The following is an 18565-nucleotide window of genomic DNA, read 5'->3' as shown; positions in this document are numbered from 1 at the left end:
ACTCCTGGAACTGCTGGAGCAAAGCAAAGCAGAGTGTATGCTTGATCTGCAGTGAAGATTCTGAGGGCCATTATTATAATTTATGCCTGCCTAACACAAAAACCCCTACATCTAGTCTAACACTAGTAGACCTAATCTATCACTATTATTATTCTGATTGGGAAGAGATCAATAGAGTGATTACGAGATTGGAGAAGGATTTATTGAAATTGATCTAGAAATGTGATTATTTTTTTTTTTTAATCTGACAGGACCGTTCTTTATGCATAGTGTAATTCTCTTTTCTCCCAGAACAACTTTAGGGGTAGTAGAGAGGTGCATATTCCAAGTGCTGTGGTCTTTGGTAAACATGTGGGAGTTTGATCACTATGATAGACCCTATCACAGTAGCCAGACATCAGAAACCAAATTAATATGGTTCCTAATGTTGCTGGGTGCCTGCCATTTTACATCGGGATGAGGAGGGAGGCTAGGGGATAGCGTTACTGGTACTGTGGGGTCCTTTCTCTCTCCTCTGACATATTAAATAATGTCAGAGGAGAGAGAGAAATGATGTTTAATGCGGATTTTACTTTTATTTTGTAAGGCAGTGACTGGTGTCACAGGGGTCGCTGTTTGTTCTCCCCTGGATGCGCACGGAGGCGTAGTAAGGCCATGAGGGGTCATTGCAGTCGCAGGTGTAGCTGTGATTGCAATGGTGAAACAGTAACCGATGTCACAGGTAGGGGTCACTGTGTGTTCTCCCCAGGTTGTGCACGGAAGTGTATGAAGGCCATGGCAGTCACGGGCATAGTGGTGGCTGCAATGCAGACTAGAAATAATAAAAATGTTAGTCTTGGACATGCTAGTGTCCAAGGCAGATTTAGGGGAAACCTGCGCTGGGATGTTGTGTTGTGGAAAAGACTGCAGGATGGTAGTTGTGCAGTCCATTTCATTCCAGGCCTGTGTTTTCCATGTGGCTGAAGGCCACAGGTTTCTTTGTTAAAAGCCTTGCAGTAAAGGGTTTGGGTGTGTCAGGTGTAATGTCAGTGTAAGGGCTTGTGCCCACGCTGCGGATTCCATTGTGGAATTTTCCGCAGCGGAATTGATAAATCCGCAGTGCAAAACCGCTGCGGTTTTTACTGCGGAATTATCGTGGTTTCTAGTGCGGGTTTACACCTGCAGTTTTCCTATTGGAGCAGGTGTAAAGAATTGACATGCTGCGGAATATAAACCGCTGCGTTTTCGCGCATTTTTTTCCGCAGCATGTGCACTGAGGATTTCGATTCCCATAGGTTTACATTGTAGTGTAAACTTATGGGAAACAGCTGCGGACCCGCTGCGGTTCCGCAGCGTGTGCACATACCCTTAGTCTGGTGTTCGGCGAGAGTGCAGAGCAGAGGCCCTGCAGACTCAGCTGTGTGCGTGAAGCGACACAAGCAAGCTGAGCCGAACAGCCAAGGCAGCTGAAAGGTCTGGCACCAACAACGTACACAGCAGTGCAGACGCCCACGGCAATTGGTCAAAGGACGACTGGCGTGTGTAGTGTCTGCAAACAGGAGGATATGGTTCTCTGCTGCGATTCGGAGGATATCATGCACTGTGTTATGCTGTGAGTGAGAGACATTAACACAGTGGTGTAGACTCCCAAGGTAACTGGTCAGAGGAAGACTGGTGTGTTTTTTAGTGACTGCGATCAAAAGGATAGTGTTAGATGTAGTGCTGTGAAATAGACACTAATATCACATGCAATTGTGTGTGAATTGGACATTTAATGCCGTGAAGTAACACATTAAAGGAGTTTTGTGTTTGAACTTGGTGGGTCACTGCCTCATCAATGCACAAGTGTGCTACCGCAGCACTACAATTTATCGTGGATTCTAAAAACTGGCCCTGACCGTGTTCTCCATGGTCTTGGCTACCCCCCAGTAGCTGAAGCCACAGAGACTTTGTGACTCTGGTGGGCACTATACACTTATTCCCCTTAGTAACTGCTGTTTTTAATGCGAATCGGCAGTCATTAAGGGATTTAATACAAGATCTTTTGTTCAACCAGGGCCATGAAGTCTGTGTCCATTTTGGCGAAATCGGTATAAAATGGACCGACTCCTAAAATATATAATAAATTGGGTTCCGTGCAGGATGTGCAAATCTTTTCATAAGAATTTGGGAAAGACAGAATCAATAGAACAGAGTACATAGTATAGCAATAAATAAGGCCCTATTCCTAAGGTTTAATTAAAAGGGACAAAATTGTTCATTAATAAGGACACTCCCATTTGAAATGCTCCACAAAAAACATGGAGCGTTGTAGTCCACAATTACACATAATAAAGTTTATTTAAATATGTGCAAAAAGAACTAGGCATATACATCAAAATACATAGTACCAACAAAGTTGATAGGTGTACACAGGTATAAAGATCATAATGTCCTCAAAATAGTCTTTAGTGGGTGGGAAGACTATCAACTTTGTCGGTACTATGTATTTTTTTATATGCCTAGTTCTGTTTGTACATATTTAAATAAACGTTGTTATATTTAAAGCACACCTGTCAGCAGTATTGGCTAATATAAGATGCGGCCACCGCCTTTCAGGGCTTATCTACAGCATTCTATAATGCATTGTAGAATGCTATAGATAAGCCCTGAAAGGCCGTGGAGCATCGCTGATGTTTTGGGGATGTGTGAACTACAAAGGCCCAGGAAACTTGGTCAAAATTGAAGAAAAGATGAATGCAGCACCTTATCAGCAAATACTGGAGGCAAATTTGCAATCGGGCCGGAAACTGCACACGGGGATGTACTTGAACGTTACAACATGACAAAAATCCAAAACACAAGGCCAAGTCGACCTGTCATTAGCTACAGCAGAACAAAGTGAAGGTTCTGGAGTGGCCATCTCAGTCTCCTGACCTCAAAATCATTGAGCCCCTCTGGGGAGATCTCAAGTGCGCAGTTCATGCTAGACAGCCCAGGAATTTACAGGAACTGGAGGCTTTTTGCCAAGAAGAGTGGGCAGCTTTACCATCTGAGAAAATAAAGAACCTCATCCACAACTACCACAAAAGACTTCAAGCTGTCATTGATGTTACAGGGGGCAATACACAGTATGAAGAAATGGGGTATGTGAACTTTTGATCACGGTCATTTGGATGTTTTGGGTTGTCATTATGATTTTAAAAAGAGAAAACACAGTAGTTTGACAATAAATGGCTTCACCCAACCACTAAACATGAGCCGAGAAAAAGTTTTGATATTACCATTCATATTCTCTGAAAAAAGGTCAAGAAAGCAAAAATTCGGCCAGAGTATGTAAACTTTTGAGCACAGCTGTAAGCAATATAGTGTCACCGTTAAATGATTCAATATTAACTCCATAAAAATATTGTTATCAAAAGGGGCGAGCAAGCATGCGCTGTAAGTTGCATCTATGTATTTTACAATTCCTGGAATATTGTTTTGCCCCTTCCTGATTGGGTGATTTTCTGTTTCTGCGGTTTCGTTTTTTTCCTCCTTTTTCTAAGCCATAACTTTTTTTATTTTTTCATCAACCTTATCGTGTGAGGGCTTGTTTTTGCGGGAGATGTAAATGCCGCTGTCACAGATTTACAATGGCACTTAACAGGTTAACAGCCGTGGGCAGAGCTTCACTCCAGACACATCTGTTAGAGGCAGGTGGTGGCTGAGTATTTCCGCCACCATCATCTGCCGGTAAATATAGGTGCTCAGTTATGAAGGCCGCGTCAAAGTCAGTGACCTGGCATATGACAATCTGAACGTCATAAGTCGGTAAGGAGTTAACATAATATCTGTATGTAAATGCCCACCTCTGACCAATTCCTCATCTGAGAGAAGTGTGGTCATTCTAAAATCTGTGAGCGCCTTAAAATTGTGATTTTTATTATTATTATTATGTATATATTTTTTTTTTTTGTAGAAGACACTAACTGTGAATGTGACAACGTTGCATGGACAGAAGATGGTGACACAACAGGTAAGTCCACTTATTTGGTCATATTTGGTTAATCTAAATGTGAATAGGATCTTACAAGTTTAGCCACACACCCTTGAGCAAAGTAATTTTTTGTTTTTTTGTACCCAACTTCTGAAAACACGTTTTTTGTTTTTTTTCCCTTGGCGTAGCTTTGTAAAGGCTTTTCGTTACATGAAGTCTTTTTTTTTTTTTTTTGTGGCGCCTTTTAATTTACTGTGTAGTGCATGGTATGGGCTGCAACTAAATAGAAATTCTGCCCTTTTTTTTATTGTTTTTCATTTTACCCTACACTCTGGCATGTAACTTCATTCTGCTGGTCAGTATGATTGTAGCCGTTTAAATTTATGTACGGTAGTTTGTGTTTTAATAGTTTTAAAGGGAACCTGTCACCCCCAAAATCGAAGGTGAGCTAAGCCCACCGGCATCAGGGGCTTATCTACAGCATTCTGTCATGCTGTAGATAAGCCCCCGATGTATCCTGAAAGATGAGGAAAAAAAGGTTAGATTATACTCACCTGGGGCAGTCCCGCTGCGGTCCGAACCGATGGGCGTCCTGGTCTGGTCCGGGGCCTCCCGTCTTCATAGACGCTGCGGCTCCGGCATACATGGTCTGCCCTGTTGAGGGTAGAGCAAAGTACTGCAGTGCGCAGGCCCTGGGCCTCTCTGACCTTTCCCGGCACCTGCGCACTGCAGTACTTTGCTCTACCCTCAACAGGGCAGGCCAAGTGCGCCGGAGCCGCAGCGTGAAGACAAGAAGAGGACGTCATCGTAAGAAGATGGGAGGCCCCGGACCCGAACCGCAGCGGGACCGCCCCTGGGTGAGTATAATCTAACCTCTTTTTCTCATCTTTCAGGATACATCCGGGGGGCTTATCTACAGCATTCCAGAATGCTGTAGATAAGCCCATGATCACCTTCGATTTTGGGGGTGACAGGTTCCCTTTAAAGTTAAAAAACAAACTTTTTTTTTCCCAAATTTTGAGAACCATGAGATTTTATATGTATGTCAACCTAATTGCCAAAAGGCGTTGTTTGTTTCGTGGGCCAAGCTGTAATTTTAATTGATACAATGGAGTAACATGGCTTTCTGACATTATTTTTTTTTAAATTGCAATATTCACATTATAAATTGATATCTATTGGATATGGCAATTCAAAATATACTTAATTTCTGTTGAATTTTATTATGTTTTTTGCCTCCATACAAGTCACACTGATGCTTGACACGCGTGCCATGTGTTGCTGGGGGCTAAGTACGGTAACTTTAGTTGGTCTTTTCATTTATAATGCATTTGTTTTGTTAGAATTGTATACATTTTTCTGTATTTTTAGACAATGCTGTATTTATGTTCAACCTATAGGATGCTCTAGTAGTGTTTTTTTTTTTTTTTTTCTCTATACTACCGACATGTTCCCATATGCAATAATGCTGCTTTTTTTCCTGCTGTGTTTCGTTTACAGGTATCTGCACCAACATCAGTTTCTTTGATTTATTGCTTTTTTTGCTACCATTTTTCCATAAGTTTTTTTTCATGTGTTTTTGGTGTAATTTTGAAACCGCGTTTTTTAATGTATGTTTTACTGATGAAACCCCTGTTATTCTACACAAAATGCAACTGTGACTCCCCATAGAAACCCAAAAGGAGAAAAACTCGCCAGAAACTCGCTCCCTTTTTATCTCACCAGTCAATCCATGTTTTTACACATCCATGAATTCTGACTTGTCGCTTGCCAATTTCCTCTGCTAAACTACAGTCACTCCCTGTTTGGAGTGCTGGCAGTTTAAGAGGAGATAGAAAGATAACACAGTACAATGGAAAGTTTTATCTTTCATTCTACAAAATTAATGAGGAAAAACTGGAAAGGGATAAAGCGACCTTGTAAGGTTGCTAAAGGCAACACATAGCGGACATGTGACAGCTGCTGCACAGATACCCGTCAGGAGGTGGACCAAAGGTACAGAAAGGAGCCTGGAGGTATCACTCATGCACTGCTGGTAGCAGATAATAAAGTAATGATATTTAAGCAGGGTTAAAAGTCAAGGTCACACAGGACCTCTTCATCAGGACATGGAAATGCGTTGACTTTTAAACCTACTTAATAAATGTCATAAGTATAAGCATTATTTTACTGGGGGCAAACATAGACTTAGAGGGGGTTCTTAGAGTAGTGGACAACACCTTTTTAAAAGGGGCCAGTGCTGAAGTCATTGTCTTTTTTCTGTTAACCATGGTTACCTCTAAGGAAACGTGCAGTCCTCATTGCTTTCCATCAAATGGGCTTTACAGGCAGGGGCATTGCTGCTTATAAGATTGAAGTTATTTTTCTGATAAATGGTTGATTTAGGGGTTTTAGGGTACCCTAAAAAGTACAGCAAGTGACAAGACTGTCTCCTAAAGAAGATTCAACTAGTGCAGAGCTTGCTCTGGAATGGCAGCAGGCAGGTGTTGTTGTGCACACACAGTCAGGCAAAAGGCTTACACTGGTCTGGTGTCAAGAAAGGCAGCAAAGATGCCACTTATTGCCTGGAAACACTTCAAGGGCAGACTGACATTCTGCAGGTGTTGGGCTACAGAGGACTGGCGTAAAGTTATTTTCTTCAATGAGCTACCTTTTAAACTGTTTAGAACATCAGGAAGTATTGTTGTCTGGAGAACAAAGGGTGAGCGTGACCCCCTTTGTCATGCCAATAGTAAAGCATTCTGTGACCATTCATGTTTGTGGTTGCTTTTCATTTATAGAGTGGACCCGCACACAATTTTGCCCAAGAACACTGTGATGAATAAAAAATGTTATCTAAATATTTTCCGAAAGAAACTTCTCCCATTGATCCAGAAGTAATTTGGGGCTGAACAATGCTTTTCCAACATTATAGAGACCATGTCCCAAGGCAAAAATGATAACGAAGTGGATCGGTGAACAAAATATGAAAGTATTCTTTGGCCTGGAATCTTTTAAAATCTCAATAGTATTGAGAAACTTTTCTTAAAACTCAAAGTGGATGGACAAACAAAGGCAGAAATTGTGGTAGAATGTGCTGACGTCAGTCAGGATTTGGCTCAAATTTTATTTTTTATACTTTTCTTATTTAAACGCCATCATATTCCGCTGCCCTTTACACACATCATCATCATTGTGCCAATTGGGGCTCGCAATCTAAATTTTCTATTAATATGTCTTTGGCGTGTGGGAGAAAACTGTAGGAAACCCATACAAACCCTCCACAGATGTTGTCCTTGGTGGTACCCCCCCACTTGTTGCAAGGCTAGAATGCTAACCACTGAGCCACCGTGCTGCCCAGATGCTGATATCCAGGTTGGATTGCAGAAGTCTTGAAAAGTATGTGTCAATACTGTAAATATTGAGTCTTAACATAAACTTGATGGATTTGTTAATAAAATTTTATAAAAAACTTATGCTAATTGTCTGTTCAGAGAGGAAGAGAACTAGAACTGTAGTGCCACCTATTGGAAGTTAGCAATCCTACAAGTCAATGTCGACCCTTTAACGAGCCTTCTCACATGACTTAGGATAATGGCCAAACCAGAATCTCAGTTTGCAGACACTGTGTTTTGGGGTGTTGCCCCCCGTCAGTGCAATGTGTGAAATATGGTTTGGCTGTGAGAGGCGTCCGACCAATATCCAAAAACTTCTGAAACACTTATAATTGTACTTCAATAACCATAGAAACATCTGACTGAGATCTAAAAAAAAACACACATAAACAGCAAACTTTGTGAAAACCAAAGTTTGTGTCAGTCTTAAGTTTTGACTTTGACTGTGATGGGATAGCTTCGCTTTCACTGTCTGTTCATTGCAGCTGGCATCTTCCTTTATATATAATGTTTTGGGCTGTAATAGTTTCTCTGTCCCATTTAGGTCAGCTCCAATATTGACTGTAGAAGCGGAAAAATAAATCTAAATGGTTTTCCTGTAAACAGAGGCGTTTCTCGAATAACCTGCACTATGGACATCAGTAAGTTGTCTATGTCGTCAGTATGAGTTTTGTAAACTGGAAAGATCACAGAACAAAATGTATTTCATCCTTGGAACTCGCTAATCTATGGTATAATGGTTCAGTGGGTCTGGGCAACCAGGCAGTGATCGCATGTAAATAGTTTCGGACCTAGCACTGTCAATGGTGAAAACACAGCACACGGATCAGTATTAGTGAATTGGTACGTTCACATGAATGATTTTCTAAACTGATCAGTTGTCTGCAGAAAAAAAATTGCATTATGTGCTAGTCCGATTTTGTATTTCAGATTAGACCTGCCTATATAATTCAATAGGTACACAAAAAAGCACCATACAGAGGCCGATAACGGATCTATTGCCATTGTTTATACAGTAAACTATATTTGACCATGCTTTTTTTTTTTTTTTTTGTATTATTATTGATGTATTAATAACTGATGTAACTTCCACCCCAGTTAATGGAGAGTCAGGTCTTTGGAAAGAGAATTTTTCAATTTATACCCTAACCAGCTCTTAGTCAGTGGGGGATTCATCAGATATTTATGTGCGCCCATAAATACACATTTTTATGTAAAAAAAAATTTTTAAATAAAAAGTACAGTACATGTTTGCTATCCTTACGTTGAGAACGACCCTTTTTGTAAAATTGTCACACTATTTAACACCTAAAGTGAACACTGTAAAAGAAATATAAAGGAAAAAATTATATTTTTTTCATCGTACAGCCAAACAAAAATGTAATAAAACGCGATCAAAAAGTAGTATGTAAATAGAAATTATATCTCTGAAAATGTCGCAAAAAAACAAACCCCCATTCAGCTCCATTAGTGGAAAAATAAAAAGCTATAGCTCTTGGAATATAGCAAGGTAAAAACATTTTTTTCTAAGTATTTATTTGTGTAAAAGCAGCAAAGTGTAAAAAAAAATAAAAAATTAGGAATGTGGTATTTCTGTAATCTACTTGTAATCAAGTCATCTTTATCACTTTTAACACACTGGGAATGGCATGGGGGAAACAACTCCAAAAAACAATTTCTGAATTGTTGTTCTTTGTTCATGTGCCTTCCCCAAATAAACAAGTCCTCGCATGACTCTATTAACAAATTCCTGAACTGCTGTTGATTTGTTTATCGGCCTCCCAAAGACCAGTATAAGGCTTGGTTCATATTGATCCCGTACTCTACAAGGAACACTTAATCTGGGATCCCATCAGAATCTCTGAAATATGTGATTCAGACAAATTCCCTGAAGGAAGATTTTCAATCTGGTTTAAAGGCATAAAAATTCAAACTTTGAAAATTGCGAATTTTTAAGAAAATGTCAGTTTGCTTTTTTTTTATCAGAATCAGTGTTATCCGTTGAAGCATTCGAGTTCTCATAAAGTGACACTGCTCAAAACTAAAAAAAATTTGGCCTGGTCAGGAAGGTGAAAATAGGCTTTTGTGGGAAGGGGTTAAACTTTTTGAAGTTTGTGTTTTCATATCTTTTTTGTGATCTAAGTTTTTCACACTATAAATTGCAATACTTTAGCCCATGGATGACCTTCATTGGAGTACAAAGATGGATGCAGCATTGATGGCCTGTGAATATGGGGCGTAATTTGGTGTCCAAACTGACAGCAGTATCTAAGGGATTAAACAGCAGCCATCAGGCCTAGCTTTCATTGCTGTTAAGTATGTGCACACGGTCAGTAAATGCTGCAGGTTGGACACTGTGTACATCCGCAGCGTCCAGCTGTTACAGCATAGTGGGTGGGATTTCAAGAAATACTCTGCTCACTATGCGTGCACGGAATCCTCCAGCTTCCATGCGGAGACATACATGCAGCGCGTCTTTCCAGACCGCTGCATATCTATTTATCTTGTGGAGATGCTCAGTCTCTGTATTAGACGCGGTGAATCTGCACGGTTCAATGAACACATGCGGAATCACCTGCGTTCAAAAGCCGGCAGCACTTTGGACAGAGCGGACATGTGCTGCGTCCAGAGTGCTGCCGATTACTGACCTTGTGCACATACTCTTAAAGTCAGGTTCTGACTATATGTAGCAGGCTCGGTATCTGAGCCTGCTCCATGTAGCAGCACCTGATGTGTGAAATACATGTACTTCAAGTGTTTTAAGAAGGGATTAAAGGCAAAATGCAGAAGTCGTAGGCAGTGACTGTAAACTATTTTATACAATCTCTCTTACAACTCAAAATTTTTCTTAAAGGGAGTCTTGTCAGCACAAAATGATTGTCCCAGCACAGTACAGGTGCCCGGTCCTTCCCTGCAGGGCCAATCTATAATATATATATATAATAAATATATATATATATATATATATATATTCGTCTAAGGGGCACTTCCGTCTGTCTGTCTGTCACGGAAATCACGTGTCGCTGATTGGTCGTGGCCTTGCGGCCACTACCGATCAGCGACGGGCGCAGTCCGGCCACGAATTCGCCCCTTCCTACTCTCAGTGCCCCCTCCAGTCAGTGCTCACACAGGGTTAATGGCTGCATTACACAGTCCGTTAACGCTGCTATTAACCCTGTGTGACCAACTTTTTACTATTGAGGCTGCCTATGCAGCCTCAATAGTAAAAAGATCTAATGTTAAAAATAATAAAATAAAAAATCATTATATTCTCACCTTCCGTCGCCTTTCCCGCTGCTCCTTGCGACGCTCCTGTCCATGCATTGCGGTGTCGCGAGATGATGACGTAGCGGTCTTGTGAGACCGCTACGTCATCATCTCGCGAGACCGCAATGCATTGTTGGGACCGGAGCGTCACGAGGAGTATCGGTAAATGCCTGGGCTGGATCCAGGGGCCGACGGAAGGTGAATATATAACTATTTTTTATTTTAATTCTTTTTTTTTTTTTTTTTTTTTTTAACAGGGATACGGTGCCCACATTGCTGTGTTATATACTGCAGGCATGTCAAACTCTGGGTACCCCGAGGGCCACATGAGTAACAAGAGGTTGTTGCGAGGGCCGCACACAGCAGCTAATGTCACACACGTATTGTAACAGCAGTCAGCGAGTGAGACAGTGACGACGAGTCACCGGCGCTGCGGCGCAACGACCGTGAGTGACGACGAATGAACTGAAGCAGCCTGTCACACGCTCAATGACGTCAGCCGCTGCTGGCGCTTCCCTGATGCGGAAGTGCCAGCGGCGGTCAGCGCCTCTCAGCAGCTGATCACGTAAGGAGGTCATATGCAGGGATATGGGCCAATGAATGAAGAGCCGGAAGTGCTGATCGTGAAGTTTTGAGCATCTGCGGCTCAGCCTATTTGTGTTTAGACAAAGTTTGAGACTTTTGTGCGGGCCGCAGATATGCCTGTAAAGGGCCGCGTGTTTGACATGCCTGATATACTGCATGGGCTGTGCAATATATTACGTGGCTGTGCAATATATTACGTGGCTGGGCAATATACTGTACTACGTGGGCTGTTATATACTGCGTGGGCTGTTATATACTGCGTGGGCTGTTATATACTGCGTGGGCTGTTATATACTGCGTGGGCTGTGTTTTATACTACGTCTCTGTGGTATATATTACGTGGCTGGGCAATATACTACATCGCTGTGCTCTATACTACATGGTCTGTGTTATATACTATGTCTCTGTGCCATATACTACGTGGCCAGGGTGGATAAAAATCAATGTTTTTTTAAAAAAATCAAAAAAATCGGATTTTTTTGATTTAAATCGGATTTTTTTGATTTAAATCGGATTTTTTTCAATAAACTGCTTTTTGAGGAAAATATTTTACCATCCAAAGGTTCTTCCATCATGAGATAAAGCTCAGTTGTTTAACTCAGTAGAATAAAGGCTGTATATGTGTAACATTCACAATGCCATGCTCTTCCAGAGGTTTCTGTAGGATGCTGACTATCCAACAAGTTTGGGCATGTCAACTGAATGGAAAAAGAAACTAAACCAAAAGTGAAACCAAGCTAGAAGTGTGGAATTAAAGGGGCAGTTTGAACAAAATGTGGAGGCTATTAATAGTTTATACAATTAAGACATGCTGCTTTTAAACACCTACCTATTGCCATATAGTAAAACAAAAAAGATTTTTACTTACTTTGGGGTCCCCCCCTCACCCTGGCGTTAGATCGTTGCCCCTAGTTTCGTCCGTGTAACTATGGGCGCACATGCGCACTGCTCTCACTTCTCATTTTAATCGTGATTTATATTGAAAAAAAACCTTTTGATTTAAATCAGTGATTTAAATCATGATTAAAATCATGATTTAAATCGATCCGATTTAAATAGAAAAAAATCTTTTGATTTAAATCGTGATTTAAATCATGATTTAAATCGGCGTGATTTAAATCAATCCACCCTGTACGTGGCTGTGCAATATACTACGTGGCTGTGCAATATACTACGTGGCTGTGCAATATACTACGTGGCTGTGCAATATACTACGTGGCTGTGCAATATACTACGTGGCTGTGCAATATACTACGTGGCTGTGCAATATATTATGTGGCTGTGCAATATATTATGTGGCTGTGCAATATATTATGTGGCTGTGCAATATATTATGTGGCTGGGCAATATACCACGTGGCTGGGCAATATACTACGTAGGCTGTGCTATTTACTACATGGGCTGTGTTATATACTACGTGGGCTGTATGCTACTTGGCTGTGCCATATTTCTCTGCTCTATCTATGCATCATGAATTGAGGTATGTGTTAAGGAGGGGGGCCCACTGAGACTCTTTCGCCCGGGGCCCTCAAAAAAACCTGGAGCAGGCCCTGGCTTCACTGATTGTTCGCAGACTGGCGCAGTCCGGCCGCGAATTGGCGCATAATTTGAACCACGCTTCGCTAATTGGTCACGCCCGGCCGGCCGAATCCTGTGTATAAATTGCATTATTCTGAAAGCTTCATAAATAAACTACATACATAGTCTAGAATACCCGATGCGTTAGAATCGGGCCACCATCTAGTCATTTATAAACACCTTCCCACCTGCTTGGTTTCCATCTATCTCCATCCTTCTCTGGCTCTATGAAGCCAGAGATATCAATCAAAGAAGAGGGGACTTGAAGATGGGAAAACTAACATGTGGGAAGATGTATTTAAATGATTGGCCCCACAGTGAAACATCAAGTGCCTGTACTTTGTGGGAACAGTCATTATGTGCTGACAGAGTCCCTTTTAAAGTGAATCTGTCACCAGCAAAAAACACTATTAACCTGCACATATGGGGTTAATCTGCAGGTTAATAGTGTTACTCACCTGCCTGGTGCCCACATGTAGCCGAACGCTGTGGGGAGAAAATAAACTTACGGTAATTCTCCCTGGCAGCATTCTGTTTCAGTGATGGGGGCAATGCCAGCGCTGGTTCAGTCACCGCTCTGAGTATGCAAAGCTGCCACTGTAACTGCTTCCCCCGTCCCTGACTAACACTACACTGCGGCCGGCTGTCAGTCAGGGCCGGAAGAGCGGTTATAGCCGCCGCTGTATACTCAGAGCTGTGACTGAACCGAACACAGCCAGGGAAAATACAGTTAATTTTCTCCCCACAGCGCTTGGCTAATTGTGGGCACTGGGCAGGTTAGTAACTTTATTAACCTGCAGACTAACCACATATTTGCAGGTTAATAGCGTTTTTGTTGGTGACCTGTTCCTTTTAAGGATAGGTTCGGATAAGTCCTTATCTGAATAGCTATAGTGCTTACCAAATGGCTGCATCGGGAACCCGGATACCTGAAGCCCTCCCGATTATCAGCTGTTTGGCGCCGCTGCATGTGTCGTTGCTCTGTGACAGTCAGGGTATGTGCACATGTTCAGGAATTTTCGCCTTTTTCACGATAGGATGCATATGTATGCGTTTTTATCATTTAGAATACATTCTGCAATTTTTGTGCACAAGATTTGTTTTTTTCCGCGAAAAAAACGCTTCGCGGTAAAAAAAAGCAGCATTTTCATTAATTTTGCCGATTTTTTTGTTTTTTGTTTTTTTTTAATTTATTTATTTATTTATTTATTTTTTTTCCACTACGTCCCTCAGGACAGCACCATGGAGGACGTCCTTCCTTGACCTATAGCGGGACAGGATCATAGAGAGGTTAAAAGGACCCTCCCACCTCCACCCTCCAGTGTTTTTCCTGTCCCTACAGGGACGGATGTATGAGAGGTTGCTCCTAGAGCGAAGATAGCTTGTGGATTCTTCTCTTCCCCCTGTCAAGTGGTCCATGGCCGACACCTCACTGGGTAGAGGTCCATCAGCTATCAGTGCTGTACCAGATGGACTCAGAGTTTGGGGGTCTCAACCTTCCCTTTTCCTGGTCAGACGGACCGTGGCCGACTCCTCTTTGAGAGGTTCCTCAGCCAACAGTCAGCCTGTGCAATGGGCTTAGGGGGATCGTGCGGCAGGTCCAATCCTTCCCCCTGTCAAGTAGCCCAGAGTGGAAACTCCCCGGTGGGGAGTCCCTCAGCCCCAGAGACCAGTCGAGCGGACGGGCTCCTGGGTAGAGCCGCTTCCTCCCGGTGGGGGCTCTCGGCTCGGACCCCGACTGGCAAAACACCGCTACTTCCGAAAGTCTTGTGGTGGAGAAGGCCATTGCGCTTCCGGTGACGTCAGAAAGGGGCGCCGGCACATAGGATCGGCGTGTATTCCACGATGGAACACGGAAGGGGGCACATTGAGTAATGCAGCATTCTGACGGGATGCCGCTTCCTTCCACGGTAGGCTCTCGGCGTTACCAGCTCCCCCTGTCTTCTAGCAGGTATGGAGCCAGCACAGGTGAGTGCATGGTTTAATGTTGCATTGATGGCCTGGGCCTCTGGGCCGACTCTAGTCTCATGCCTTTGTGCCAAAGCTGTATCTGGAACCCATTTGCAGCTAGGCCTTGGACCTCTAGGCTATGGTAGGGCCATATGTCCAGGCTACATCTCATGACTGGACTTCAGTTAGTTGCAGGTCTTGTCTGTACAGAGCCTTATGATTGGGCTTCAGAGTGACTTTTTGGAAGCATGCTTTCCATTTTCTGGTTCAGTAAGCAAGTGTTTCACTTTTCTTTGCAGCTTAACTACTCCATCCAGAGGAGGACACAAGGTGTTAATTCAGCACATTGTCTCCATGAAGACTGCCCTCCAGCTGCTGCTCATTAATTAGCCCCTTCGGGTGGAGTCAGTCTGACAAATGAGATGTACTGTTCAGAGTGGAGATTTATCTGGAACTCTGATAGGTGGCTCTTTTGCTTAAAAGTGTAAGTCATACTGCTTCTATGCATCATATTGAGTGCCTCCATGCATAATACTGCATCATAGTTCCTCTATGCATCATATTGAGTGCCTCCGTGCATAATACCGCATCTTACTGCTTTATGCATCATATTGCGTGCCTCTGTACATGATACTGCATCATAGTGCCTCTATGCATCATATTGAGTGCCTCTGTGGCATCATACGGCATACGGTTTCATATTGGTTTTGTGCATCATATTGCTTCATAGTTCCTATATGCATCATAGCGCTTCATAAGTTGCTTCATGAATCATATTGCATCGTATTGCTTCATGGTTCCTATATGCATCATAGTGCTTCATTGTTCCTATATGCATCATAGTGCTTCATATTGCCTTTGTGCATCATATTGCTTCATGGTTCCTTTATGCATCATAGCGCTTCATAGTGACTTCATGTATCATATTGCATCATATTGCTTCATGGTTCCTATATGCATCATAGTGCTTCATTGTTCCTATATGCATCATAGTGCTTCATATTGCCTTTATGCATCATATTGCTTTATGGTTCCTATATGCATCATAGTGCTCATATTGCCTTTATGCATCATAATGCTTCAAGGTTCCTATATGCAACATAGCGCTTCATATTGCCTTTGTGCATTATATTACAGCATTTTACTTCATAGCTCCTATATGCATCAGAGTGCTTCATTGTTCCTCTATGCACCATAGTGCTTCATAGTTACTTCATGCATCGTATTGCTTCATAGTCTCTATATGCATCAGAGTGCTTCATTGTTCCTATATGCACCATAGCGCTTCATAGTTACTTGATGCATCATACTGCTTCATTATTCCTATGTGCATCATATTGCATCGTATTGAATCAGATTAATTAATAGTGCCTTTGGACATTATGTTGCTTCATAGTTCCTATATGCATCATATTGCATCATAGGGTTTCGGTGTCCTTTGCCTCAGGGGGTATCATTAGTGTGTCGGGCTTGGTGCCTTTTTCGCCTCTGGCTGTGAGCCACTGGGTCAGACCTTCTGTCTGGTGCCTTGTTGTGTGGCCGCACATTGTATCATGGGCCTACCACTTCACATTTTTGTCTTGGGCCTCAACTCTGGATATGGAGTCCTTGTGTTTTGGACCCAGATCCAGGTTCTGTTACTTCATTCTTTACAACAGGGCTTAGTCAAGCAAACAGATATGCTTGAATTGGCTTAGTAAAATCTGCATTTCTTCTGTTTGGAACAGATCTCTCAGGTAGGTTCTACTTTGAGTGCTAAAGGCAACTCTATTACATAATTAGCTTTAAAAGATGACATACGTTATTTTGGTACATCCTATAAAAGGACATACTACTGTCTTGGGTGCAGAAAATCCCATGAGTTGAAAGAAAGGATTCCTTCCGCCTCGGAATGCTTTGCCCTAAGATATTAGGACCATCTACAATTTGCATAGTTTTAGGGGCACTCTCAAAACACATTCGTTCAGAGCGGCCTTTCACGTTCCCTAATCAGTCATTTTATGTTTGTGTGTGTGTGTGTGTGTGTGTGTGTGTGTAGCCCATTCACTATATCCATCTATCCCCACCCCCTGAAGATGGCTGGACCATCATTATAAATAAAACATTGTTGATACACACCTGTACGTTGTATCTCCCCCACCTCATTGTAGATTGTAAGCTCTCAGGAGCAGGGTGGTTTTTATTTTGCTTTAATTATTATATAAATAAAAGTTTTTTTGTAGTTGTTATTATTATTATTAATCCTTCCCAAACTCCACATTCGGCAATCAGACAGATTCTTGTCCCATAAGTCTGTTGCGTTTTGTTTACCAGGGACATCAGCACTGCCTTTTGTACCTTGTGGCGAAGCAGCAGCACTGTGTCGTGTGGCAGAGGATCCCATACTCGCGGCTCTACAGCAGTCACGGCTCCTAAGATAAATGAAACTGTATCCAGGGCTCTTACTGTTAAGACCCCATAGTCTCACTGCTTCACAGTAGATAATCTCCCTCTGTGATGAGGAAGAAACCTACTTTTTCTCTAGCCATGGAATATGGTTACTCCCACAATGGCAGTCTGGGTGTATAAAGATTCCTGAGAAGATTGCCTCTTGGGATATGTATGTGCGTAATATGCATATATGGACAAATAAGTTGACATACTTATAATGTCTGGAATAATGACTCGTATAAATGCAGTTTCGAATAATTTCAAGTGTCGGAAGATTTTTACTAGCACTACCACCACCACCGTCATTGATTGAGTCCGGGCACCCTGTGTCTAACATCAGTAAAACAGGAGTGATGATCCACGTTTCTCTTTCAGCGCTTCTAATGAGAAGCCCGACATTGGTAATGGCAGGAGATATTACCTGCCGGATGGTGTATTCCTTAGTTTCAATAATATATAACCCTTCTTGGGGTTAGACATCTAAGGATTTGGAATAGACGTGATCTCCTGGATGAGTTATGTGCGTACATCCCAATGCTCTGCCATTATCCATGTACTAACTGTTACTGGTTTGATCTTTCTGCAGTCCAGGGCCTCTGTTCTGCAGGTCTCCTTATAGTACAGTAAGCTGGTCTGTAACCAAGGCTTAACCTGAGCCCAGAAGGACCAATGAAGGAACAGTCCTGTTATAAGCACATGCAGCTTATTATTGGTCGGTACAGTCCTCATTGTGTGGTGGCTGTGACTGTCACCATATTTTGCTGGGCAATAAGGTTCTCTAACCCTATTCTGGGGCTGCGATATCTAGAAGTATCTATAACAATAAATAACTTGCTGTGGTTCATTATTGGTATTGGAGTACAATGGGTGTATCTCACTCTCTGCTCCTGATGCTTATTTCATTTACCACATTCATACTGAAATTGGCCATTATAGATGTATACCAGGCACTCACTACGGTGATTTTCTTTGCGGATCTCTTTAGATATCTATGGTTTTTCTGATCTTTCAGATCCTTTATATATTTAGTCTGGTTTTTGCCTGGGACTTTGATTCCTTGGCTTCTGTACCCACCCTGGGTTGCTTTGGTATTCTCCATTGTGCTGTCCTGAGGGACGTAATGGAAAAAGGGAAATTAGACCTACCGGTAATTCGGTTTCCAGGTAGTCCCTCAGGACAGCACCCATAGTTCCCTCCCTTATGTTTCTGTTTTTTTTTACGATTGCTCGGGATTAATCTACCGGCAGATCGTTCGTCCTTTGGGTCACCATGGCTCAAAATTAAGATGAAGCGGTTTAATGGTGGTTACACACGTTTGTAAGGGCACGTTTAGACCATTTATTTCCATCCTTCGGTGGTACTTTGAAAGAACACTGGAGGGTGGAGGTGGGATGGTCCTTTTTAATTTCTCTGTGATCCTGTCCCGCTATAGGTCAAGGAAGGA

The 18565-nt window shown here is 42.2% G+C and overlaps 1 protein-coding gene across 1 annotated transcript in view; it reads left to right on the top strand.

The window, feature by feature from the left end:
* GINM1 (glycosylated integral membrane protein 1) overlaps positions 1–18565 on the top strand; it is a 56671-nt gene that overhangs the window by 13806 nt on the left and 24300 nt on the right. Inside the window, exons 2-3 of the mRNA XM_077289184.1 lie at positions 3920–3976; positions 7856–7952. Of these exons, the coding sequence (XP_077145299.1) occupies positions 3920–3976; positions 7856–7952 (154 nt within the window). The remainder of the gene's footprint in view (positions 1–3919; positions 3977–7855; positions 7953–18565) is intronic.

The sequence above is a fragment of the Ranitomeya variabilis genome, chromosome 2, assembly GCF_051348905.1.
Source record: "Ranitomeya variabilis isolate aRanVar5 chromosome 2, aRanVar5.hap1, whole genome shotgun sequence".
Lineage (NCBI taxonomy): Eukaryota > Metazoa > Chordata > Amphibia > Anura > Dendrobatidae > Ranitomeya > Ranitomeya variabilis.
This window is presented reverse-complemented; position numbering and strand designations above follow the sequence as displayed.